The sequence below is a fragment of the Cygnus atratus genome, chromosome 6 (genome assembly GCF_013377495.2).
Source record: "Cygnus atratus isolate AKBS03 ecotype Queensland, Australia chromosome 6, CAtr_DNAZoo_HiC_assembly, whole genome shotgun sequence".
NCBI lineage: Eukaryota > Metazoa > Chordata > Aves > Anseriformes > Anatidae > Cygnus > Cygnus atratus.
In genome coordinates, this window is record NC_066367.1 from 23,341,690 (window position 1) to 23,368,313 (window position 26,624).

Sequence of the window (26,624 nt, forward strand, 5' to 3'; positions counted from 1 at the left end):
GGGAAGAAACTCAGAAAAGTTTGGAATTTGCATTACAGTTCCCATATGTATGAACTAATAAGGTCATGCTGTCTGCTCACGCTTTACACATGTGCAAATTTACAGTCCAAATTCAGTTAATCTTGGTTGAATTACAGAGGCCCAACCATGATAAAACTAGGTCATAGTCTGGGGATAAAATCAGTGGGTAGCTGTATGTCATGTATAAGTTGATGATAAATTGATTGTAAATAGTGAAGTGTCTTCTATTTACTGAGCATACAAAATTTATGTAGCTTTTCTTCTGTGATGCATGGTGTAGGCTGTGGTGCATGATAAGAAAAGGAATGAAAAAATGTGTGACTTAAAGCTGACCCCTCTAAATACACACATTTGTGCTTGCATTTGGTGAGCTATTCCAGGGCTAAAGTCAGCCTAAAATGAGTGAACTTTAGTGGAAATTTAAGCTAGAGGTTGAAATAGGCTACACAGAATATGTGTTACTAATGACACTTTTTGCCTGCTGAGTACTGAGTCAGAGTAAGCTGCTTTATTGTTTCATCACTAAGTCACATCTACTTACTCGGAGTTGAGGCCCATTCCTCCTCCACACCAGCTCTCCACCACTGTATTTTCACGCCTGTCTTTCCAGTCTATACTATATCTGAGATGAGAATCTTTTCTATGGCATGCATTGTAATTATCATTTATGTTAGTGCTGAATTTGACCTATAAAAGCAAGCCAAACAATTTGCTCAAAGCTCACGCGCACAGGCCTCAGTTTATAGAAACTTCTGCATGCAGCTGCTCTAAACACGAAGTACAATGCTGCTGCTTTGCTCTGCCCAATTTGGCAGAGAAGAAGAGTATAAAGTTACATGATGGGCATTACATTAGCCTATTTAAACATGCATATGCTATGCAGTGTTAGATCTTTTGTCTCTGTTGCAGTCACTTCCCTTGCTGAGACGCAAGGCAGGGGCAGCCAGAAGAGTGGCACTTGACGTACCTGGGTAGCGTAACCAAGAGCACTAGAAGGCCAGGTCAGAGGGGACTGAGATGAATGGTTCAGCAGCTGAGAAAAAGAGAGTGGTAGTATGAGAAACATGGCAAATATGACAAAAACACCAACAACACTGAATTTGTCTCTGTGAGATAGGGGCTATCCCATTACCCACTCGCTTTTACTATTCATCATCTCCAGAGTGAGCGAGCGTTAAGGTCATCTCCATCCAGTGAAGATAATCTCAGTAGCCTCAGCATATTCTCATGGATATATGTAACTCAGTGCAACAGGAGATGACCAGGTGTTCTTGGGTCATTTTGTTGCTGTTACTCCTTTTTCTTTTTCTTTTTCTTTTTCTTTTTCTTTTTCTTTTTCTTTTTCTTTTTCTTTTTCTTTTTCTTTTTCTTTTTCTTTTTCTTTTTCTTTTTCTTTTTCTTTTTCTTTTTCTTTTTCTTTTTCTTTTTCTTTTTCTTTTTCTTTTTCTTTTTCTTTTTCTTTTTCTTTTTCTTTTTCTTTTTCTTTTTCTTTTCGCTATCAGTTCTTCAGGGTAGTTCTTAAAGTCTCAGCTCCTGAATCTGGCTGAAGCTAATCATGAAGAATCAGCAAGATACCTTTTTCATCGAGATTTTCATATATGACTTCTGTTTATTTATATTTTTTTCATGAATGAACTGTGTGTTTATTGAAATCCTCATTGAATTTCTGGGAAGATTTTTAGAGACTTTTAAAGGAATTGGTTTAAACTCTGTGGTTTTAATAATATTTTAGTCATTGCACCATTAAATAAAGTAAATAATTTGAAATTCTTTTACAATAAATTGCATTAGTATAATTAGCATCTAAATAATTCCTGAGACAAGTAATCATATTCGAGAGACATCTGTTGAGATGCCTGAACTGTGTTTTAATACATTATTCAAACGACTTTCAACAAAGGAAGACTTAAAACAGGTGCCCCAGCTTGATCTCTCTGAAGTCGATTTCAAATATTCTTCATCTGATAGGCATTCCTTTGGCTGGTATTTAGTGTAAGCTTACTTCAGAATATTTATTCATGAAAATGAATGTTATGTCTGAGTAACCCCATGTCTTTGATAGCCCCACATAAATAATGTTGCCTGGGGTTCTGTCTGATAGCTAATAAGCTGGGAGAGAAGGAGGACAAGAGGGAGCTTATCCACAATACCTTTATTCAGGTAGGGTTCTTTTTTTTTTTTTTTTTTGTGGCAATCCCTATCACATTTCTGAGAACTACTGTATCCATAGCACAAGACCTTTTGTTTAGCCTCTTTTTAAAATGCAGATGCATACATACTCGCTTTTATATTGGTGCTGTGTGACAGAGAGATTGATGAGCTGCTGAATTGTTTTCTGCAGGAGCTGTGTGGAATGTCATTTGGCTTCTGATGACAAGTCGCAGGGAGAATGCAGTGAAAAATGCAAATCAGTTGATGCAACTGTCAGCACTGCAGAGGGTTTGTATGCTCAATCTCTCTTTTTTGTGTATGTGTGATTAGTGATAGCTTCCACTTTCGGTAATTTTATCTTTGAAAGTAGCCTTGTTTTTCTGCTGTGGAATTATATTAGGGCCCATAAGGCAATCACTCTCTATCTATGGTCATTCTGCGTAAGTAGGAAATGTAGATCAGGGCTGATATTACCCCTCCAATTAACTCACTGGATCATGCCTACTTTATAAGCAGTTTATGTAAGAAGGGACAGAATTTAATAAATACCAGTCCCTGAAAATCAGTTGCTGATGAAAGCCCCTGAGGTTGTCATGCCTGTACTGTCAGTTCCAGTGGGGCTTCTTTTGCCAATCAAATTCAAAACCCGACTCCAATCCTTATGCAGATGGTTGATTACATTTGGCAACTAGACACAGTCCTTTAACCTATGGCAAAGACGTTCTGCTGCTTGTCAGGTTTTATTGAGACATTTCTGGTATCCTAAAGGCTAAGCACATCTTTCAGTTGACCACAGTAATTCAAAGTTGCGCTCCATCAATGAGAGTTCCTGAAATAGGAATTGACCTTGAATGAAATATTACCCTCAGTAAGAAACATAACTAAATGGAATTGTGCATTGAAGCATTTTTCACTCCTGTAGAGGAAGGTCCTTGCCTGTACGGTAGGTAGGCTCTTTATTCTAAACGCAACTAACCCAATCCTGTGGCAAAAAGCAATTCCTAGGTGAGGTAGAACATAGGTGTGTTATACCTATATCATAAATGTAACATAAGCATTAAATCTGATAAACATGATAACTAGGATAGAAACACAGAATGCTGTATGCACAAATAAGGATTGACTCTGCTAAACTGTTGGAAGTCCATCTATATACATGCAAAAATTTCACGGATACATATCTTTTCTACAAAGCTCCAACTTTTGTTTTTGATAACATCACTCTGTAATATAGAGCTTGAAAGTTGCAAATATTTCCCTTTCATAGAAAGCTAATTCAAATGTTGTATTTTTATTACATTATTATTTTACTATGCCTTTCAAGATGTCAGTATTTATTTATAAATAAGAAAATGTCTTGACATGTTTCAAAACGTGTAAGAGCTTTTATTGTACCTATGTAGTTAGCAAAGTTTTCAGGTTGATATCACCATATAGCAGATGTTTGCAGATAGGAATATATGAGGCATTCTGCTTTCAGATATAAGGAATATTAATCAATAACAGGAACGGTCACTCGTGGTTCTGTTCACACACACACATGAAAAAGGAATATGAGAATGACAGTAGCATGTTCTGTTCCTGTATATCTTCTTTTTCAAGCCCTGTGTTTACCCGATCAAGGATGTCAGCTACTTCTTTAGGTTTAAAATTTACTTACAGCAACTATAGCAACTGCTGTATTGAAGGCTGGACAGTTGTTCCTGTCCTAACCCCTCAAAATAAAAAAAATAATTAAAAAAAGAAGCCGATGCAAATTGTTTCATCTTAATTTACTTGTGTAATAGTACAAATGATTAGTTTTGGCATCAAAGTAGCCTCATTAAGATGTCTGGGATGGGGGACTTGAAAAAATAAAAAAATAAAAACCATATGCCCCAAACAAAAGGATTTTGAAAGTAGTATAACTAGAGCACCACACAGTATTTGACAGATTTTTAATGTGATTTCACATGGTAGCATAATGCTTCATTCTGTTTTAAACTTCAGTTTCTTTAATTTGTCATGGCATTTTGAAAACTAGAAATATCTCTAGGCTAGAATGAATATTAGCACTTTAAAAGTTTACTTTCTCTTTTGCATGCATATGTTGCAACACGGTGGCTAGAACTGGGGAGCCATAAAAAAGCATACGCTTTACATTTTTCTGTTTCCTGGGAATGCCTGTTTTAGACTCTAGGCAGTGCCTTTCGCCTGCTCTGTGGCAGTTCATCTGTTCTGTGGGTTTCTCTTCCTGCTTTCCCGCAGCGAGGTCACTCACACCGCTGTGCTGCAGGAAGCCTCTGGGCCTGGAGATCCAGTAGGGCACGTGATGACACAGCGGCTTTGGAGGTGCTGATGTGCTCACATTTTCTGAGCTGGGGCTCATCTCAATGGCAGGCATCTCTTTTGACTATTTACTTGAATCTGTTTTGAATATTTATGCAAAAAAGAGGCTAGCCACTCCTTTGCATGATGAGTATAAGAGGAGCTGCTGTTGCTCTACCTGCTACCCAGGGGAAATCGCAATTCCTAAAAAGTGACTCATGACACCACCCTGGCCACAGAGCACCAGGCTGCTCATGCCACAAGGCCAGCAGGGACAGTTATGCTTTCCTAGGAGAAAATGAGTTTTTTACCACCCCACAGTATTGACACCACACAAATTCCCTGTGCAACAACAAAGAGGATGCTGGAGCCTGAAAAAAAATAAAATAAATCTCAATCAGTGCTGCTCTATGGTTCTGTCTCAAAGTGAAGTGAAACTGCCCCCCAGAAAAACAATTCTGTTGAGTAAAAGGCAAACAAGAAAGGGCATAATGACATTTAAATTTCCAGACAGAATTTTGTTGATTCTTTTATCTAATTGTCTGTTAAGACACAGGTAGTCTTTCATACTTCGAGAATCCATCTTGCCACTGTTACCCAATTCTTCTTCCTGTGTGACTCCAGTGATGTCAAATCACATTGAAATTAATGGAATTAGGCTGCAAGCACAAGATGGAAAAGTATTACGTTTCACTACAAAACACAGAAAATGACATAGGTGTAAATTACAGAAATTTACCTACCTAGGTGAATTTTTGCACCTATGAAATGAAAATATTCTAGTTAGTAGTCTCCCTTAGTGATCCATCATCCTAGAAATAATATCAGAGAAATAAAAATACTAAGTATAAACTGTTTTCTGAATAGTCTGAACTGGCATCTTCATTTCTGTGTCCTTGCACATAATCACATTTCTTCATGCCTTGGTCTGAAATTATGATATAAAATTAAATATAATTTAAAAATAATTAATATATTTGTAGTTTTTACCTGCTGTTTGTTTGTTTGTTTGTGTTTTATATTTGGAACATGCTTGCAAGGTTTTCTCTGTTTTCAGGAGGGCTAAAAACTACCCTTTTTAAAGAAAAAGCTAATATTCTTTGGATCTGCTTGCTTAAAGGAGTTGGGAAACAACAAATATTGCAAAACCTGTGATAGCATTACTGGAACTGTGACCTAGCATTGAGTGTCATTAATTCAGTACATTCAGTCTGGAGGTTTTAGTCCTTTTAACAAAAACAAATCTTGATAAATTGGCACGTCTTGTCTGCCTGTCACCTTGATAGATAACGTGTTGTTCTGACATCAAGGACAGGCAACAGGTTAAATACAAGATTAGCACAAATCAAGAATATGTTTCTATTAAAATCCAACCAGACGTGATTCTCACTTTATAACAAGCAGAGAAAAGGGCAGTCAAATGTTTATACTTTTGTACCCTCTTTACTGTCTAATAGTGTTTGCTATAAGACCAAACCTTATGATCAAAAAAAGGTGAGAATTTATTTCTTCATGTACGATAGATACTTTAAAATCCATTGTTCTTCTCAGATTCCTACTGTATATTTCATTACTCTTCTTGATGCCAAAGTTTGAGGACTGAAGATTTTTAGCACGGTTGCTATGAAATTTCAGTAGAAGTTTTGACTGGATAAGAAATAATGGAAGCGTTACAGTTACAATTGATCATTTTCACAAAAATGTTTCAGAAGCTTACTGTTGTGGGTTTTTTTGATATTTTTTTTTTAACCTCTGCAAATAGAAATTGAACACATTTTTCTAAAAATGTATTGAAAAGCATACCTAGCTTTCCAATGGTCTTTTAATCATGGGTTATATGGAAACATAATAAGCATTCAGCCACAGAGGTATTTGTGCACAAAGCTATAAGGCAGGATATTTTTGCCCTGTCAAAATATTATATAATGGTTAGGCTCAGAATTACAGCATTTCTGGCATTGGACCGGTAGTCTCAATTTTCAATTATCCTATTTGCTTTATATTGTCTGTCACAGGTAGCTTTCTCCTGTCTCCCTCTTGCCTTTTGAATGAACTTTTCTCAGCAGAAAAGGTTTCCCAGTTAGGAATCATTTAAAAAAAAAAAAAAAAAAAGGATTAAATTTTCCAGCAGATCTGCATTAAATGAAGAGACAAATAAACCGGGGCAGACTGTCATCTCAGGTTACTTTTTATCTGCTTCCCTTTGAATCACATTACAAAGATCCCAGAATCACAGCTTTCTGTTATTAATTTATATTACTGTTGTTTATATTACTGTCATGACAACATTTGGCATACTGATGGTTGAAGTATCTATTGCTGAAGACATAAATGTCTTTAAACAGTTTCCATTTCTGTTTGATATGTATGTATCTACTTTTGAAACATAATCTAGGCATGTGACTAGCTCTAAACCAAAGAGAACATACTGTTTACTTTGTCCTATAATTGGGGACTATTACATTTCCCAGACAGCTGGTGGTTAAGCACATTAGAATTACTTCCAATTCATTGAAATTCACACTACAGATTAGCAAAGTGCACTGGATGGTCAGTGCAGATTGACAACACCTGGATCAGTTCTTCTGAAATGCAAGTGAAAAATCTGAAGAAAAAAAAAAGACAAAACAAAACCTGGAGTGAGAGAAAAGTATTTAAAATCAGTAGAAACTATGAGGGTATTTCTGCTTTCATCTTTCACTCTTTACCGTATACAGACAAGGTTGTGACAAATGTTACACCAGCAGTGTCTCTTGTTATTGCATGTTAAATTTCACTTGATTTGATGGATGACTTTTTTCCCCCCTTGCAGATTTTTCAGAGGATAAATCCATTCCTTGCTCTTTGCAGGGGGAAAATGAGTGTATAACCACATTTCTACTGGCTGTGGATGAACAGGGAAGGACAGTCATTCATAGCATAAAGCAGAAAGGTAAGCAGTTATGTTACCTCTTCTACGTGAAATCTGGTTTAAAAGCACAGATGGGACAGACAATCAGTTTGAGCAATGCCAGAAGCTGAGCTCTTTTGAACAGCACTGCACCTCCTTGTGTTTGTAACTGTCCTCTGCCAGCCAAAAGAGCACCTCCTGAAGCATTTATTTAATGCTGCAGTAAAACAAGTGCTTGGTCTCCCATGGAAGATGGGCAGAATGATCCACTGGATTAATCAGACATTGCTGAACTCTGCTCCTCAGCCCTGCCTCTCTCTGTGGGTTGAAACGAGCCACTTCACCTGTCTCTGAGTTTCATACCCATAAACCTCTTATCACCCCAATGGCTGCAAGAGTTTGTTAACTTTTCTAAAGTACTGTGCAATTCTAAGATGACAATAACAAATGTCCTGTGTGTTATATCAGAAAACTGTAATCCACTTTGAAATGACATACATTTTGCAAATTGAACTATTTATTCAAAACACTGGCTATACCTGACAAAATGCATCTTTATAATTGTTTAATGTTGTAGTAGTATTAAGTTTTGAGTGCCTTGCATAAATAACAAATATTCAACAGATCTTTTTATATCCTTTCATTTAACATTTTTTTTTTATTTACTGCTATTTCACTACTGATTTTTTTCAGTAACACTTCTAATCTTGTGGGACAGGAGAGAACACAGACACCACTTTTCAGCTGCCAAGCAGTTTGGCTTCCAGGCAGTAAAATTAATTTTTTTTGGTCACACCCAGTGTCTCAGTACTAAATGTTGGTTATGTTTTAGGGAAAGCCATGCAAATTTGTAACTTAGCTCTGTTAGTACAAATGGCATTTATTTTGTTAACCCTTTGTGTAGGTTTTCTCTAGCATACATGTGATAATGAAAGTGATTTCACTGCACAAAAAAGCAGCTTTTATTATAATATCAGTAGTGTGGTTTTCTATAAATTTTTTGATTGCAGCAAAGATTGCTGTACTAAAAATTAAAACTAAAGAAACACATTTGTTTGTAAACTATACCCCTAACACTCAAGATTTGAAAGGTAAGCCACTGAGAGATTTTCTCTTTATTAAATACATATAAATACAACCCAGCCCTATTTTTGTAATTATAAAGACACAAATAGGAAAATAATTTTCTAACTTTCCTCATCAGAATCTGGGTCTGTATTCAGCAGCTGCTAATCAACATGGTAAAAAAGCTTTTACTTTTTTTATTTTTTTTACATTTCAAGGCAGTATTTTTCAGGCTTGCTAACCCTTTAGCAAGCTAGTAGGAGTAAAATAATATGGGCTTGGAGGAAAATGCATGCACAGCTCCCAGCAAATGAGAACCACAGAATGCCTCTTGCTTGTTTTTAATTGCCTAAAACTTACTGATTGGATATCTGCAGTCATAATTATTTCTGTTTTCACAGATTGCCCACAGCTTCCAAATATCCCGATGATAATGGTGGGTGTCACCCTTGCTATCCTCCTGATTGGCATTGTTTTGCTTTGTATATGGAAATTGCTGGTGTCAGTTCAAGACCGAAAAGAGGTGGCCAAGTTCGAAGCAGAAAAATCAAAAGTTAAATGGCACACGGTATGTTAAATGCATTAATTTTATATGAGGTTCTTTAATTTTGTTGCATGATGCACAAATATCTTTAAACTCTGTCTTGGTTGTGTTCTTTTAAATTGATTGGCTTTACTCATAGATTTTTATTACTTTTGGTATTCTATAAAGTTGAAAAATTCTATTAAATCTCTAATTTTTTTTAGGGATGAAGAATAGCTAGTGTTCAACCTCTTGGTTTATTTTCTTCCACATATAAAATGGTGTAGATAATACTTTTATGAGTTGTTTTTTTAATTAGTACCTCAACTCTGATTAATCTTAGCCAAGTTGCTCACTGCCTACATAATTATCAGAGGTATACTCCTTAGATATAGAGCCTGCTGTAGGAAAGTGAGGTTATCAATGGCCTCTATAACAATGAGAGCCCACTTACACGTAGCAGCAATGTAAGCTGTCCAAAATGTAGGTAAAAGGACAGAGCAATCTAGCCCTTAGCTTCTATCTATAGCGTGCATATGTCTAATGCAAGCTGATACCACGTTCCGTTTTCCTATTTCCCTTCTGCCCTTGGCTTTTTTGTTCTTCTGCAATAGTTCTATGACTTCTGAGACTTTTTGAAAAAAAAATCATGTTGAGTAAGCATTTCTGATGGGTGTCAGGAGGATATGCAATATGCTACAGTTTACTTAGCTATATTCCTCTACAAAACTTGATGATTGCGACATTTCTGCAAGAATGGACACTGCCTGCCTTTCAGTTTTTGAGATGGGAAAAATTAGTTACTTACAGGCAAGGCCACTTGAAAATGGTTTCCTAATCCTTCAGGAGGGCTGTGTGTGGTAAGAGGGAAGAGAAGGACACAGTTGATAGAAATATTTTCTTTTCTGTCACAAGAGGAAATGATACAAAGGGAATGAGGCCAGTATTAAAAGCCTAGGTGGGACTTACCCTTCTAGTACGTGGCAGTTGGTGGGGCTCACACAAGAAGACCCTGACAAGTCACATCTCACAGTTGAGTTTTCTTTGTATTTCTGTGCATTTTCTCTGTGTTTTTAGAATGGTTCAATCACAACATTTAGGACACAGTAACTTATGTATTTGATAAAGTATTGTTTGAGTATGTGCCTTACTTTAATCTGAGAGGCAGATGCGGAAGGAAGTATGTTTCTGACCCTAGACTGACTTGTGTTGCCTGAGACAGACTGGATTAATTTTTAGTATCTTGGAATATCAGAAAGTTGCTAAAGTCTATACTGAAATGATCAAAGGTACAGAATTACTTCTGTACAAAGAATAGACCAGAAGTCCTCACTAGGGAGAAGAAATAGCGGGAGGAGAATGTGATAGTGGTCTATAAAATTATCACTGGAGAAATTGAATATAGCACATTTTTTCACTGACTTTTTCCTGTACAAGAACAATGAGATAGCAGGCTCCAAAGAAGCAAAAGACATCTTTACACAATACCTGTCTGAGGCAAATTATTTATTTCCACAGATATTTTAGATGATAAAATTTGCATAGATATAAATTGCCCACTGCTGGGAACAAATTGCTGCGCTAGGCAGGTGTCTGGCCTGGGTTTCCCACAAAGTAGAGTACTAATCATCTTCTGCATGTTGGGAAGCAGAGTGGTACCAGCTGGTGTGTGTAAGACTTGTATCACAACACTGGGCTAGCAATTGTTGAAATCATGGATCAAAATTAACCCTTTGCTAAAGAGGTATGTTAAAAGCAGTGGTTTGCAGCAATATATGCTTGCAGCTGAAGCAATGGCAAGATGAGTTAAACACTGTGAGATTTGCATTTCTTCTTCTTTTTTTTTTTTTTTTTTTTTTTAAAGGAAACAAATCCACTGTACAGAGGCTCAACAAGCACTTTTAAAAATGTCACTTACAAGAACCAAGAAAAGCATAAAGGAGCCACGGCTGCAGATTTCTATTAGCACTTTGGACACTACAAACTTAATTTTACTGGCAGGAAATCTAAAAACTCTATTTGTTTCTTCTCAGCTGATTATGTGATATTTGTTCGCATGTTGCAGTAGTATAATCATTCTGTTAGAGAAAATATCTTATGTTGGGAAAACTATAGATAGCACCAGTGGTAAAGGTTAACAGAAATTAAAAACAAACAGCTTTGATATTAAACCACCCCCACCTTAGAAAAATAAAATCACCATTTTTAATTTGCTCATTACTACCGAGGATTAAAAATCATCAAAGTAAGCTTATTTTTGTGAAGTTAAGTGTATAAAATGAGCTGTATACTACTTTGTTCACCCACAGAACCCAAATGCATTTGTGTTTAGGAATGTATTTATACCAGTCTGTTTGGTGGGCTGGTTTAAATTCAATACCATAAATTTTTCGTCAATGCTGCTTAAACTACTGTGGTTAGAGGTTCCTCATATCACCTGTTTGACTGAATAGTTTTTCATCAGAAACAACTACTGCTATGGCCTACCTTCCATGTATCTAAGGTATAGAGATACCTCCTCTTTAATTCTTTCTTGTCCTGCTTTCCTCTTTCCTTGTCCTTGAATTGGTTGCTGTTTGATGTTCTTTAAGAATCCTCCACTCCCTGAGGTTATCTCAGGGAAAACTAAATCAACCTCATATTCACTTGCATAGTTGTTTTCTGTTCAGGTATAAAGTTCTTTTTTCCCCCCTTTCCCTTAAATTCCAGTAGAGAGGATCAAGAGCAAAACAGAAATATTTTTAAATTAGTGGCCCTGGTAGAGAAACTTTAAATGAGAGGATTACCAGAATTCCCCCCCCCCCAAGTCTTTTTACCATTTATCTCCTGTTTAGGCACTGAAAATAAACCTCTCATGCTGGACCATTGCATGAACTGTTGCATGAGCTCTTTATGTGCAGGAAAATTTCATACATTGAGACTTAGTGTCACACAAAAAGGCAGTACTTTTTGTTGATATATCCTAAACTGGGAGGTTCTTTTAATGCCCAGCAGCCAAACATTTTATTCATGTGTGAAATAATTAATTCATCTCTTTTAGTCATTTTTTTTCATACTAAGCAACAAATAGATCTATGAATTCCACTTGATATTCATTTCTATGACACTAATGAGGATTTTTAAATCTCAGTTTTAACTAGTTACTAATGACTTACCATAACTTCTTAAATTGTAATGTTGATATTGTGAATATCATTAAGAAAAAAAAATCCTCAACAAAATCAACTAACATGATGGCATAAAAAAGTTACAGTATTGGGCTATTTTAAGCTAACAATAGCGTAGTTTACTTTTTAATATCACTTTTCCTCTGCATTTTTAATTATCTGGAATAGATGGTCAAAATGTACGTACAAACATACTTACAGGAAAAGACTTAGAAAACACAGGTACATTGATACAGTCACAGACAAACAGTTATGTACATTCCCTATGGTAAACTATGTATTTGATCTAAAAACTTGTCCATTTTGTAATGAATATTTACAAAGTCTGTGCAACCTCAGTCTCTATATCCTCTGCCACTACTGGATATGAGACTGATATATCAGCTAGGTCTGACCCATGCCTGTTTTAGGGCCTGATCCAAAGCCTACTGGAGTCAATGGCTACAGATGAGGATCTAGTTTCAGTGAAACTATTAGTTTTGGTTTACAAAGATTGTTTTGTTTAAACAAACCAGTTAATACTGTCTATTAGTGGATTAGAACCTATAGTATATATTTCTGTGCAAATAAACAATATCTGATGCCTTTGGAAAGGAACTGATGCTATAAACACGTAAGAAATGATTGCAGTGTGAAGGGAATGATGGCTGTCATTAAACTGGAACAAGTTAATTACAGGTTCACATCTTTAGTCTTCAGTACTCTTGCATATCTCAAGGTGAAAATGTGCATGACAAAGACCTGCATCTGCAGCCCTTCCAACCACTAAAGTCCTACAAATGTCAGTGCAAGCTGCATGTGGTACCAAATCCTACTTCCCTGGCACATGGATAAAAACCCATTGCAGGTAAAGGTGGCACCTGAAGTCTGTCTCAAATTCCATTTGGGCCAGGAATGCCCAAAGGACCAGGGAAATCTGGATTTATCCCATGTGAATTATCTGTTACTCTTGTATTTTTCAAATAGAAGTCATCTTTTTTCTAGAGGAAATTAGTGTTTTGGTTTTTTTTAAGTATAAAAAAAGATCTTTACTCTTTATTAAGTATCTTTTAAGTTCTGCGTCTGAAAAGGCTGATTTTGCAGCTCAGTATGAGGGTTGAAAGCCCTTGTTCTGTAGGTCACCCATTTCAACATTGAACTACTTTTCAGTATTCAGACATTCTCAAGTGGTGTTCACGTTTCATATAAAATGTTCAGTGGTCTATGTTCCCTGTTTCTACAGGAGCTTTTATTTCACAAAGCTACGCAGTCTGTTACCATCACTTACATCTTCTGCTCATCAGCAAAGATCTGATTTGGTATGGAGGCAGTGTTTACATTCCAATTAATTCTCCTAGCAATCTCTCTGTAAATTATCAAAAATGAACAGAAATTTAGGCAGTATGTTCTTCAATTTCCCTGCTGTAACTGAGTGCACTACAAATGTGCTGTGCACCTTCAAAATTTTCAGGATGAAAATCACTCAGATAATTAAGAATTCATCAGACAAGAGAAAATAGAAGGGCTTAGTGAGAAAGATTTCTGTTATTGAGGGATGAGCCATTCTTTTAACAGCATTAATTTAGATCATAAATTTTGACAAAAAAAGAAAACAACTAGATTTCAGGATCTTACTTTACGTTCACCCTAGAAAAAGAGTGGTGTTCATATCTTTTTATTAATTATATCATTTTATCTTGTAGTATTTGTATCAAAGTTCTCCTTTTCTTCTTCCTCCACCAAATTCTGAGTGGGTTTGTGTGTGGTGAGTGGGATGAAAAAGTCTTTCTGCTGTTTTCATGAATATTGTTTTGACCTGGGGCTGGACCTTGAGAGTGGCCAAAACATTTTTAATAGAAAATCTACTCACTGAAGAGTTAAACTAAATAAAAACAAAAATCATTAGCAATTTTGTTGTATTGGTGTATCTTTTGTAAAATGGTATTTTCAGTAATGTATATTAAGTGGTTAATTCTTCCTTTGATTTATAAAAGTTAAATGTTAACCTGTATTGTATATGTTCAGATTGCATTCAGCTTTGGTTTGTAATATAACTAGTGGGTAATAAGTCGGGATACAAGAGCAAAACGTCAAGTGCAATACTCTCCATGTGTTGTCTAATGTTATACAGAAGTCCAGGTTTCTTTTGCAATGGGTGTAAGGGATTTATTGCCCCACAGTACTTATCACACACAATCTAAAAGTAAATAAGAGGTATTTTTTATCTTGGTCTATTTGCAAAAAACAGGTAAATGCCTCAACTTCTTTCTGTAAAAGAAGGATTATTAAACCTTCAATAAAGATTACAAAATATAATGCATTTTTATATACTTTTATTCTTTCTTCACTTTCCATTTTATCATGTGTCTCTATCTTTTTTTTACGTGATTTGATTAATCTTAGCAACTTTTTCATGCTTTGGCATACCCTACAGCTAATTTGATAAATTCCTTCTCTACCTTTCTTAAGATAGTACGTGAGATTTAACATGTCTGGATGATCTTTTATTTGTGATTCTTTTACTTTTCAAGGAAGTGATTAATGGGTGAATCCTGTAAGCAACTGATTTCTGGAGATATGATTGATTACGTATAGCATTCTTTTCATACAATAGCACCTAAAATACACAACTTGCTTAAAGCTAAAGATCCATAGATCCATTAATTTTGTAAGTCTAATAATAGTAACATCTTTTTGGAACTACATGGCAAAGTGCATGTTTTCTGTTTAATATGAAAGTTACCTCTACTTTTTATTTCTAATCAAGACTAATGTATTTTGATGTCTGCTAATTTCCTGCTCTGAGGAAGCGAATATTCCTTTGCATCCTTGAATGAGCTGTATTTAAAGCCAATTCTATTCTCCAGGCACATAATAATATCATGTTCTCTTGAATTTCACAGTGGATTGTTAAAACTGAAATTGATATAAATGTGTAATGTATACTTATTTTATGTAATTTAGAATTTATTCTACCTCAAAGATTTCTATGCATTCTTATTTTGTTTGGTTTGTAGGAATGGTTCATGCTTAGAAACTTTTCTTCTGTGTTTTCACTGAGGTATATACCAGCTAACACTGACAAATAGCAATAAAAACACAATAATTACACACAGTGTGGCTAAATGAAAAAGCTTTGGCTTTTCAAAGATTTTAGTAGATCAGAACATTGTTTCTTGAAGCTGGCTCAGTCTCTTTGTTCTACCAATCGCTATGCACAAAGCAGACAGAACTGAAAGCTGATTTTTGTTGGAACCTCTGCCTACCTCATGTTATTTACACTACAGTTTAGCTTTATTTCTAATCAAATTAGATAATTTAAAATTGTTTCAAGACATTTCTGTATTCAGATAGATTAAGTTCTCAAGTCATGATATATTTTTAAAAATGCTATTTTTCCACAGGTTGGTTAACTTTGCTCAACAGTGGCTTTTTCATTACTGTTTCCATATTTAGACAAGGTACGAATGTAAATAAAAACGAGGTCTTTATGTATGAAAAACAGGAAATTCCTATTTAGTGTTCAGCAGTTGGATGTTACTTGTGTTTGGAAAAGCGTGTACCATCAACTTCTGGCTTCGAAGTTAACAACTCTAGTTCAAAGGCAAATTATGGCTGCTGTTGTTCATCTTAGGTGAGAGGTTAAGACTTGCTTTCTCTAAAACTCTCAACTGACTTGAAAATCAGACCTATAATTATAGCATAATTACCATGTAACAAACCATGTAAAGGTTGCTTCTATTTTAAGTTATGATCGATTTGATAAAAAGACATATAAAAAAACAAACAAAAACAAAAAATAGAAAAGCACACAAACAAATCCCCAATAATGTTAAAAATGTTAGAGAAATTGATCCAGAAAATATATCAAACCAGGAAAAGGAACTCTTCAAATGAAGGGTACTAGCAATCCTTAAAATCAATGAACTGTTACAGAAATATTTGACAACACCCCCTCAGTGTCTGCTGGGGAAGTCCTCTGTAGTAATGTGTCATGAGCCAATTCGCAAGGTGACAATCAAATGAACCATAGGCAAGCAAGAGAATTTGAATGTTTATAGATGCATTGGTCTGTACCTCATGTTCATCCTAGAGTACCTGTAGCTACTGCTTCAAGCTGTCTGGGACAGCAGCTACAAGAAACCAGTTCAACATCTTCCTGTAAACTATAGATTTTGTATTCCCCTTCTTATGGTCCCTGAATTTGGAAGATACAGGTGTTAATCACTAGAGCTTTATCAGAGATAGAGACTTGTCACGGGACATGGTGATTACTGTGTTCATAGTGGATGATTACTTAGTATTCCCAAAGAGTGTGTGGAAAGACTCTACATCAGGGTTTGTCCACAAGTGGCACTCAGGAAATTCATTCCAAAATAAATCTAGGAATTTAATGAGGGTTGGCTAATTCCCATGAAAACTGTGTAGACAACATCCATTTTGAATTGAACTGGTCTTAGTTAATCTGTATTCCAAGGTAAGGACAGGAGTGTCTGAACATGTTTAATTTAGTTTGTTATTTTCTGTACAGCTACCAATTTAATTAATTTAGATTAAATTTTGAATTCTTGCATGGTGAGATTCTAAAGAGATAAAGAAAGATGAATAACAGAACTCCTCTGTCTTTCTCCATATCAAAGGCCAAGATATCTGAACTGACTGGTTTAATAGCATCGGTGGCAAGTCATTCCCATTGGTTATAAAGTTGTTAGAGCCTTTCCATGACCCATAATCAGAGTCTATTTCAATTCAAGCATTTAAGTATTTTGACTGCACGTTTGCACCTGATGATAAACTCAAGTCTCATTACAGTGAACAGAATTCCCTGCAGAAATATGATGCTATTCTGCATAATGTGTCCAGGTCTTTCACAAGAAAACAATCCACCAGCAAATGTTATTCTCCTCATACCTGAAATGAGCAGTAGCTAAAGAGCTTTGGGTTTTACCAATGAAGTTACATTTCTTGTCTTTAATTTTTCAGTATGTGTATGGGAGAATGCAAAGGAAAAATAATTTCCTTTTCTGCTTTCTTACCAGCATAAAGTTTAGAGAAAACACCAGAAATGTTAACAAGTGTTTCCCTGGTGCATACACTTATGTGTGCATGTCTGTAGACATAATACAAAATATAATTATATAAAGTAGCGAAGACATATTCTACCACTGTGTAAAGCCAATGGGAGCCCTGGTTTCCAGACTTTCTTAAATCCAAGTTCTTAAATCCTCAGATATGAGACTGACCACATATCGGATTTACCACAATAAATAAATAAATAAGAGAAGAAAAATATAAATGTATATGCATTTTTATTGAGTGCAAAGTAAGATACCTAATGTATTTTTTTCACCTGAAAACAAATTGGTTAAAGGAAAGAGGCAAAGTATAATTAATTTGGGTTTCTCTGTGTGCATATTCTCCAAAGACCGTGGACATTCTTTTGCACTACCTGTAGGATTTCTCTCAGTCTAAATGTGCATGCATGGCTGGAAAAAAGATAAGCTCTTCTGGGAAAGAGTGTACATGCTTCAGGGGCACACCCTCTGCCAGCCTGTAAAGTCATGCCAGTGTTAGCACTGGGTACACCTTGTGTCCTGGCATTCCTGCCAGCACTTATCCTTGTTCTGAATGTCACACCCAGTATGTTTTGGGATATTAGACTGATGGCACATTGCTAGAGGCTGTCTATCCTTCCCAAGTAGATGTTCTTGGTCTCTTAGTACACTGTGGCTTCCATCACCTCCAGTTTAGACCAAACCAAGCCCAAACTCCGCCGCGCTCCTGTGTCAGACACCATTAAATCAGCAGGATGCATGGCGGGGCAATGAGGCCTGGCAAGAGGCCTGTGGTGTGGTGGCAGCTGGAGGGCAGCAGCTGCAGGTTTGAGTTTCAGCCAGGTCCTGTTGTGCTGCCAAACCACCCCAGCTTTTTGGCAGGACAGCATGGCCCTGCAGGTGTGGTGGGAACACAGACTGAAGGACTTGGGCCTGAAGGCATCCGCTTGCCTGGAGCTGATAAAGAACTGTATTCTCTGTAGCTCACTGTCAAAATCAGCGTCCACTCCCGTTTTTGTTCTAGAGGAACCTGCTTATTCCCTGCTACCCTGATTTATGAAGCATTTTTCTGATAAAATGAAAGGAGGGAGGGATCTGCTTAAGGAAGTGGTTAGCATGGTGTGAAGACACAAACTGGTCAAGCAAATCTAGAATGGTTTGTGCCTACAGGCCCACTTGCATATGATCAAAAAACATGGAGAAAACTATCAGTCTCTCAGGTATGTTTTAAACCACAAAACAAAAGTTGTGAAGGGTTTATGGGATTTTTATTTATTCTAAAATGTCTGCTAAGCAGTTATATGATGATTTTTATTAGTTTGTTTAAGAAGTGTAATGTGTAGATTCTTGATCACAGTATGTGTGGGTTTTGGTATTGACAAAATGTCACAGGTCTGTTTAGTAATTAAGTCTGTTACTAGCTCTTCTTGGGAACACACTAACTACTCCTTTGTATCAGATCTTTGCAAAAATTTTTAGTCTTATTCCAACATTGATTTCACTCTAGCAGTACTAACAATAGGAGGCTGCCCATATATGCCTTGATGGCAGTCACATATATCTTAAGCATACTGACCCAAGGTTAGCAGAAGCAACAAGTCTGAGAAAATTGAATTAGTGTGAATTTGACAGGGGCTTGTATTTGTGGATGTGTATGGGCCTCATACAGAAGGCTGAGTTAATTGCTAAGAAAAGGTACCGGGAGATACAGAACACATATGCAGAATACCTAAATAGTGAAGGCAGAGGAGCTCAGACAAGTGCATCTATAGGTGTCCAAATAGAAAATAGATATAGAAAATAGATCATCAATTCAGAAATGAAGATGCAAATATTTTTTTAAAAAAAGAGTTCCAGACAGAAAAGGAAATAAAAGCCAAATCGCTACAATGAATGCCTTGAAGGAAAGCATAGAATAAATAAATTTACCATTTCCTTTGCAAAATAACACAAACTGTCATCAAGTTTGCTTCAGAAAATGTTGCTAACCATGTTGCCAGCACTATGCCAGCAAAGATGTCTCATTACTGTAAGGCAGCTAGTACAGCTTAGCTATAAATACAAAGGCCAGTGTAATGCAGCTGCACTAGAAAGAATTTAACGGTTTAGTAAGAACAGAATATATCCACGACGGTAAAGAATTGTTTAGTCAAAGAGGAAAATGTGAATAATAAAGAAAAAAAAAAAGAGGAAGTAAAGCTACTCAGAACTATTAAGTTGCTAATTCATATTCAGTAAAATATTTACATAAATATTTTTGATAAGTCCCTTGTTAGATATCAGTAATCGGAACATGCTTATTTCAGTCTTAGTGAAATGAGCAGAAAAATCCACCTGTGGCAGTGCTCCCCATAGCTTGGAGCAGCCCTGTTTTTGCTCACTGGCACTGTTTTCTTCAAATGTAGGAGTGCAAACGCACTGTAAGAGTCAGCAGCAGGTTTTCCGGAGCTCAGGACTCAAAATGGTAGCCAACACTCCTGAAGAGATTTAGACAGTTCAGAGTGGCCAATTTTTCAAAAACAGCTCGGTAACAAGCTTCTCTCTCAAAATCTGAAATTCTCTGAAGGCTGCAGCTCTCCTGGGGGGCACATTACATTTTCTTGAGAGTTAGAGCCCTTCTGTCTTCTGAAGTCAGGTCACTTCTAGGACAGCTTGTTCAGTGATGTTTCCTGCTGTTTGTTCTTCTGTGCCAGATATTTTTATCATCTGTAAAACAGGGAGAAAACCCTCCACTCATCTGCTTCTTTGTAAGTGTTGGGCTTCCCTAATTTCTCAATACTTTCTACCAAACTCCCCATCTGGAGCTCCCCCAGGCCCAGCGGTTTCTGTTCCTGTCCCTGTACCGTAACTGAAGTGGGCATGGGGGAAGAGAGGCCAGTCGTTTTGGCTCTGCTTTGGCACTGTATGCTTACGCTTACACATTTATATATAAATGTAGATACTTATTTGTCTGCTATGAATGAAGAACAATGCAGATACATGCCCACGCTGATTAAAACCAAACTGTGATGTGGATTCCAGTAAAGCTACTCTATCTTAAACCCAGAGCTTCTGCTTTCGCCTTTCCACCCGCTATTCATAGCTTCCGTAAGACTGAAACTGTCCCCAAAGGGGGGACTTCCTATGAATCCTTCCTTGACCTAAGGACAGCGATGTACAAGAGGGAAGAAGGAAATTACTTTTCCCCATGCCAATAACGTAAAGTGCCTTCAGTTGACATTCTGACCTAGCTAAAAACCAAGTCTCTGTAAAAGTTTGTGTGAGGACATGCAGCGATGTCAACAAGGCCATCGCCAACAAGGCAATGAACACGAGCTGCGCTGTCGATGTTTTCCTGCCTCCAGCGTCTTTGTGTCACTCGCCTCTTTTTAGGAAAAGCGGACTGGAAAGCAGACTCCAGAAAGCGCTTAGGGACTGCAAAGGAGGCGCGTGTGGCGCTTTTTGGCCGCCTCAGCCCGCGGCCGGCCCGAAGGCGCCTCCACAGCGGGCCCGAGGGGGGACTCCGGGGCCGGAGAAGTTCCGCGGGCGGCTGCCGCGCTCCCCCCCTCACGCCCGGAGCTTCTCCCGCCCTCCGCGGGGTGGGGTCGCTCCTCCGCCCTCCCCGGGGCCGGGCTCGGTGGGGCCTGGCCCCTGGCGTGGAGAGGAGCGGGTGAGCGCCGGGCCGGGCCGGGCCGGGCCAAGCCGTGCCGTGCCGAGCCGAGGCGATGCTGGGCGTGCGGCTGCGGCTCCTGGCGTGTTGCCTGCTGCTGCTCGGCGGCCGCAGCCCGCCGCGGGGCGCCGCCGCCCTCAGCCCCGACGAGGTGCCCGCCCTGCGGAGTGAGTGGGGGTCCCGGGGTGGCGCGGGGGGGACACGGCGGGGCGGGGAGGGGCTTCGTCAGCTGGCGTCCCCGGTGAGGTGTGCGTGGAGGGGGGGGGGACACACGAATATTTCGCCTCCCTCCCGGTCCTGTCCCTTCGTGCGGAGGAAGCCCCCGGGCCTCGCCGTGCCATCCTCGGGGCGGCCCGCGGGAGCGAGGGGCCCAGGGCAGTGCCCGAGCACACGCCTTGCTGTCCTCGCACCTGGTCCCGGAGGTCGTGCCGAGGGGTTTTCCTCGCGCCCGATAAATTCCAGCTGTTTTCCTTACTGCCACTTAAGCAGTTTTCACTGCTGTTTTTTGGGGGGGGTGGGAAGGAAATGGGAGGTGAAGAGGAAGGAAGAGAAAAAATCTTGCTCTCCTAGCTCTGTTATACATTATTTGTAGTGGCGAACCTAAGTAAACAGGAACCCGGACAGCTCTCGGCTCTTACAGCTTTGCTTCTGGCACTTTGCTTGGTGTCACCTTGCCCTTGTACGGAGGGGCCTGGACGTCAGAAGAAGGGGGATGTTCCCAAAGTGCTCCCTCCACCCCGTCAAATCCTTCAGAGCAGGGTTTAGGATCTTCTCCTTGGCCCCTCTGGGGTGTGCAAGCTCATGGAGCTCTTCGTGGTTCTTCACCCACAGGGTCATGGGCACAGGAATCCTGTGTGGTGTGGGCTTGGTGCCGCTCTGGGTGTCTCCTTGTCCCACCTCATTAAGACCCTTATCTTTCCTCTGCAGTCATCGCAGCTCTTAAGAGCCTTACGGATAAGGGCATTCATGAAGGGTTTCATGAAGGCAGAGACCCCTTCATCTCCGAGTTGTTTCTTGTTGTTGCTCATGCTGTTACATGGGAGGCACCACGGATGCAAGTGGAGATAAATTGGGAACTTGTATTAGAACTTTAAGTGTGAATCCTGGTATCATGGTGAATTAACCTCATTAATCAGTATTTACTGGTGCTAACAACATCACAGCTTCTACTTATCTAGTAAATTAACAACGTATTTTCTTGGCCAGCCAAGATAAGGCTGCTGTAGGAAAGCCCTCCCCTAGCATGAGAAGCAGAAACCCTGTCTGACCTTGTAGTCTGTGCTTGTAGATAGAGACTGTGTGGCCCGTGGAGGACTAGGATGGGTAAGAAGAAGGAAGCACAAGCTGCACAGCTTCACAGAAAACTCGAAAGTGAAGTCCCCTGCTGGGTGTCTGTCACAGAGTGATGGTGTTCCAGTGAGCTCGTGGTTGGAGGGCTGTAGAGATGTGATGGACTAAAGGAGCATAGGAAGCTCCTTTAGGAGCCTTGCTCTGCCCCCAGAGAGTTAAGGATTAAAGCCAGGCCGCTGCCAGGTGCTTGGAAATGCAATTACATGCAACAGGCTTGTTCCTACCTGCTGTCAGTCAGAAAGGCTTGCCCATGCTCCTGCACCATCATGAGCTACAGACAACCTTAGCCACATGGCAGACAGCACCCGATCCCAGAGTTACAGCTTGCAGGGGGACTTCTGTCCTCGCTGTATGTCTGGCCACTAGCAGGTTCTGTGCAGGACCTGTAACCAAACTCCTCTCTGTAACCTGTATCTTGCCTGGGCCGCTTGTGTATGCCGTGTGATGGTGAGCTGGTCTTCAGCCTGTCGCGCAGCACTGCTGGCTGAAGGCTTTCTTTTGGAGAGCTACACCTAAACCATAGGTGCTGAACCCTGACACAGCATCTGGGTGGGCTTCTGCATCTCATACTCTAGATTTGGAGTATCTCTTTGTTATTGTTACTTCTTCAGGATGTTAGGGGTAGTGAATTACAGATAGAAAGCACATGTGGTAGAAATTACTGTTGCAAAATTTCATGGCACAATGGAAATGCTAATCAGGTTTTCAGGGAATAATCTCCTGAGACATAAAATAAGTATCTCACCTATAATGTGAGAGGAACTCCGTGGGTTAATCATCACTGGATTTCAGAATAAATGAAATAGCTGAGCTGTTATAGGTTTTATTTTGCTGATTTCCTTAGCCCCTCTCATTTTTTCAGTCTATATGCACAGTTAGACATTTGTTCCCAAGGCGTTAAACAGCTGATTTTTTTCACATGCTTATAGTGTGATGTCACATTGTTCAGTGAATTTCTACCCGATTCCAAGAAAGCTGGGACATCAGGCTAACCTCCCCACGTCTGCTGTGGTCCAGCCAGGGCAGTCATCTATAGCTCAACAATATGCATCCAGTAGTTAAGGCATACTTTAACTCTTGACCACCAGCTCTTGGATTGAGATAAATCCTACCATTCCTGTATCATACATAAAATGCAAGATACATTTTCTGCCAATATAGTTGCAGAGAGTGAGGCTTGAAAATGTCAGAGAATATGGCAATTTCAGCCTTAAACTTTTTAGCCTTTAATTGGGATCTCCAGTCCCTCACAGAGAATTATTTTACAGCTCTCAATATGAATTGCTGTAACAGTTAAACCTGTACCACATTATGTAGTATTTCTTGGTGAATGATGCTTTAATTCTTCAAATGTGACTGATGTTTTTTGGATGACCAACTTGAGAAACACTGCCTAATCTCACAGTGATCTGTCAAATGGTCCGCATGTTACAAACTTGGCTGGCAGTAAATTTAGACAAGTATTCTTATTTTTGAAGTGTCAGATATTCTGATGGATATTTTCAGTTTTCTTCATGAATAGCTAAAACATGTCTTACAATACTATTTCATCATCTGTAGCATTCTGCAAACTGAGAGGGTTTTTTTCTTTTTTTTTTCCCCCATACAGATAAGGGGATATTTATTATACAAAGTTCAGGCTCCAACTTGTGCATCAAGGCGGATCCAGCTGGCCTTGTTCTGGAAGACTGCAGTCAACTCTCCAAATACGTGCTATGGAAATGGGTATCCAATCGTCGGCTTTTCAATATAGGCAGAAGTACCTGTCTGGGACTGAACATCAGTAGACCAGAACAGCCATTGACTATGCTTGAATGTGATTCAACTCAATACTCACTATGGTGGAATTGTGATGAAGGAGCGTTGGTTGGTGTATCAGAGTACAAATTAGCTGTTGAAAACAGCAAAGATATTGTTGCAAAAAAAAATTCTAATTATCAATGGACACAGTACATGTCCTATGGTGAAGACCTTTGTGAACATCCTTTCCAAGGTAAAAATCAAATTTGTCATAGAAATGTATAAAGGAAAAATTTTCAGAAGTTGTTTTTGAAGGAAGGTCTGATTATTTTTTTAATAGGCGATAATTAAATTGAGTACACTGCACAATTAATTTTTCTCCTCATCTGTTATATGGGCCCCCCAAAAGGCCCTGGTGTCCTTGTGAATCCTTGCCTCTTCCAAATGGTCTATAAAATTAAAAGCTGAACTAAGTATTTGCAGTCCCACAGCTCTCATTGTCAAGTAAACCCAAAGAGAGATAAAGAAGGATTTGGAATTCAGATTACTGACGGTCAGCCTGCAATCTCGGTGTGCATTATCCAAACGTTTGCAACATTCAGCACCTGGACTCTGAACATGCCAAACTTTGGAGCAGAAATCAGGCTTTTGATTAATCCTGTCGTACAGCTAGTCAAGGCATAGGAATTTAAGTCAGGATCCAGACCTGCAAACCTTAACAGTTTTCCAGGAAAAAGGATGAAGATAAACCCATTTTCCACGAACAGCCACAGTCAGGCTGCACCTTGACCCCTTCCTCAGCCTCTCCTTCAGCATTTCTTTAGAAGAATGGCTTAATGTTTGCATAGCATGTCTCAGGCTGGAGCTGTTGATTCCCCCCATTTGAACTGTTTTTATGGGGTTGCAGAGCTCTGGTCTCCACATATTTGGGTTGTGGAGCTTTGATCTTGGTGGTTTCCTATGTAGGTGCAGCTGGGCTTGGCCTCTGCTCTCTCCAGGGGGTTCCTTTGGGAGCTGCGGTGCCTATGGAAGCGTGGTAGCATCCAACATCTCTAAAACCTAGCAGAGTTTATACTTAAGACCAGACAGAAAACATTTAAAACCATGAAGTCTTAAAAGTTTGCTATGTACATTGAGGGAGATGGAGGTAGATCTGGTCTAGTCCTAGAGCTGCAACAACCTGGGAGTTTCAGGATGAAAATAAGTGACTGTCTTGGCAAAGCTTCTTCCCCTTCCAGTTTCTGTTTCCTTCTTTCCACTTCAGCTTATGCACATGCAAATACAAGCTAGCCTGTTAGTCCAACAGGCTGGGGGGGATCCCTACCTTCAAAACAAGTGTGTCTAACTAGGGTGAGAGGAACGTAGCTGTCAAATTTTGTTTCTTCTCAGGACTGAGATAATCCCTTGAACCTCTGTAGCTAGCATCGTGGTAGCAGGCAGAGGTGCAAACTTGATTTCTTTTAACCCATTTTATTTGTATTATCTATTAGAAGGCTTTGAAGGGGATTTACAATCTATAAACTGCATTTTTTGCATGTGCGCAGCCAGCCATTATCTCTGGGAAACTGGCAGCATGTCCTTATTCTGTAGTTGAAGGACTTCGATCTTAGCATATCAACATGGGATCTTTGGCAAACAGTTTAATTCCAAGTATGGTTGTGGTTCTTTGACCTTTCATAGAAGCATGTGCTCTGAGGTTAAGGAGATACTGAGGTAAATCTTTTACAACTTTGGGTTGCACTTGATTCTCTCAGTACTCAAAATACGACAGGGCAACATTTTAAATATTTTATAAGCTAATAATTGATGTGACAACAAAGGTACATAACATCAGTTCTTTAGATTACTATTCCCCATGGTATAAAAAATATTTTTAAAAGTTTATTTAATTTTCCTTTGTCTTTCATATTTCCTTTCCCAGAGAATGACAATAAGAATGGAAAAAACATCAGAAATCCATTTAAACAAGAGTGGGAGGAGCAGAGGAAATTATGCTAAATAGCTTGTCTGTCACAGACTAGCAAACAAAAAATACGCAGAGCGTGCATTTGAGCGTGTCCTGATTATGCTAACTATAGTTTTATGTAGTTGTTCTCAAATTTAAGTGCAGGATAATAGGATATAGGATAATTGATAATTTTTTTAGTTGCAGTAAGTTATGGGAATGTGCCTTGTTTCATGGTGATAAATTTCATAAACTAACATTTCCAAATTCTATTCACTGCAGTTATGCTTGTCATACTTGTCTCAATGTTGTGGTATTAATTATGAATTCAAATAACCATAGATATTTTTATTTTATTGTTGCTGTTAAAACCAAAAATGATGAAATATGGGGGGGAGTTTCAGTGAATGTGTTCTTTTAGTCTCTACTTTTCTTTTATTACAGAAACATATACCTTATTGGGAAATTCTTTTGGTTTCCCATGCGTTTTTCCATTTAAATATAACAACAAGTGGTATTATGAGTGTACCAGAGATGGAAGGGAATTTGACTGGTGTGCCACAACAAGTTACTATGATCAAGATGAAAAATGGGGGTTTTGCCCAAATGCTGGTAAGATGTTGCTTCTCCCTCCCTACCTGCCTCCTACAGTATCCGTGATCCTTATGAATAATTCTAGGATGCACTCTTTTGGAATACAAGATTACTTCTGTTAGAGGGGAATGTCTCTTAAATAAGAGAAAACTTCAGGCTTTATTATAGTCTACCACGTATGGTCTTTGG

General features: G+C 38.7%; 2 protein-coding genes across 2 annotated transcripts in view; both read left to right on the plus strand.

The window, feature by feature from the left end:
* ITGB6 (integrin subunit beta 6) overlaps positions 1–11,121 on the plus strand; it is a 47,012-nt gene extending 35,891 nt beyond the window's left edge. The window contains exons 14-17 of the mRNA XM_035536785.1: positions 2,363–2,460; positions 7,292–7,411; positions 8,836–9,002; positions 10,822–11,121. Of these exons, the coding sequence (XP_035392678.1) occupies positions 2,363–2,460; positions 7,292–7,411; positions 8,836–9,002; positions 10,822–10,923 (487 nt within the window). The 3' untranslated portion in view covers positions 10,924–11,121. The remainder of the gene's footprint in view (positions 1–2,362; positions 2,461–7,291; positions 7,412–8,835; positions 9,003–10,821) is intronic.
* A 9,651-nt stretch (positions 11,122–20,772) lies between these two features.
* The window catches only part of PLA2R1 (phospholipase A2 receptor 1), a 41,622-nt gene continuing 35,770 nt past the window's right edge, over positions 20,773–26,624 (plus strand). Inside the window, 3 exon segments of the mRNA XM_035570901.2 lie at positions 20,773–20,973; positions 23,766–24,149; positions 26,286–26,453. Coding sequence (XP_035426794.1) covers positions 20,862–20,973; positions 23,766–24,149; positions 26,286–26,453 — 664 coding nt within the window. The 5' untranslated portion in view covers positions 20,773–20,861.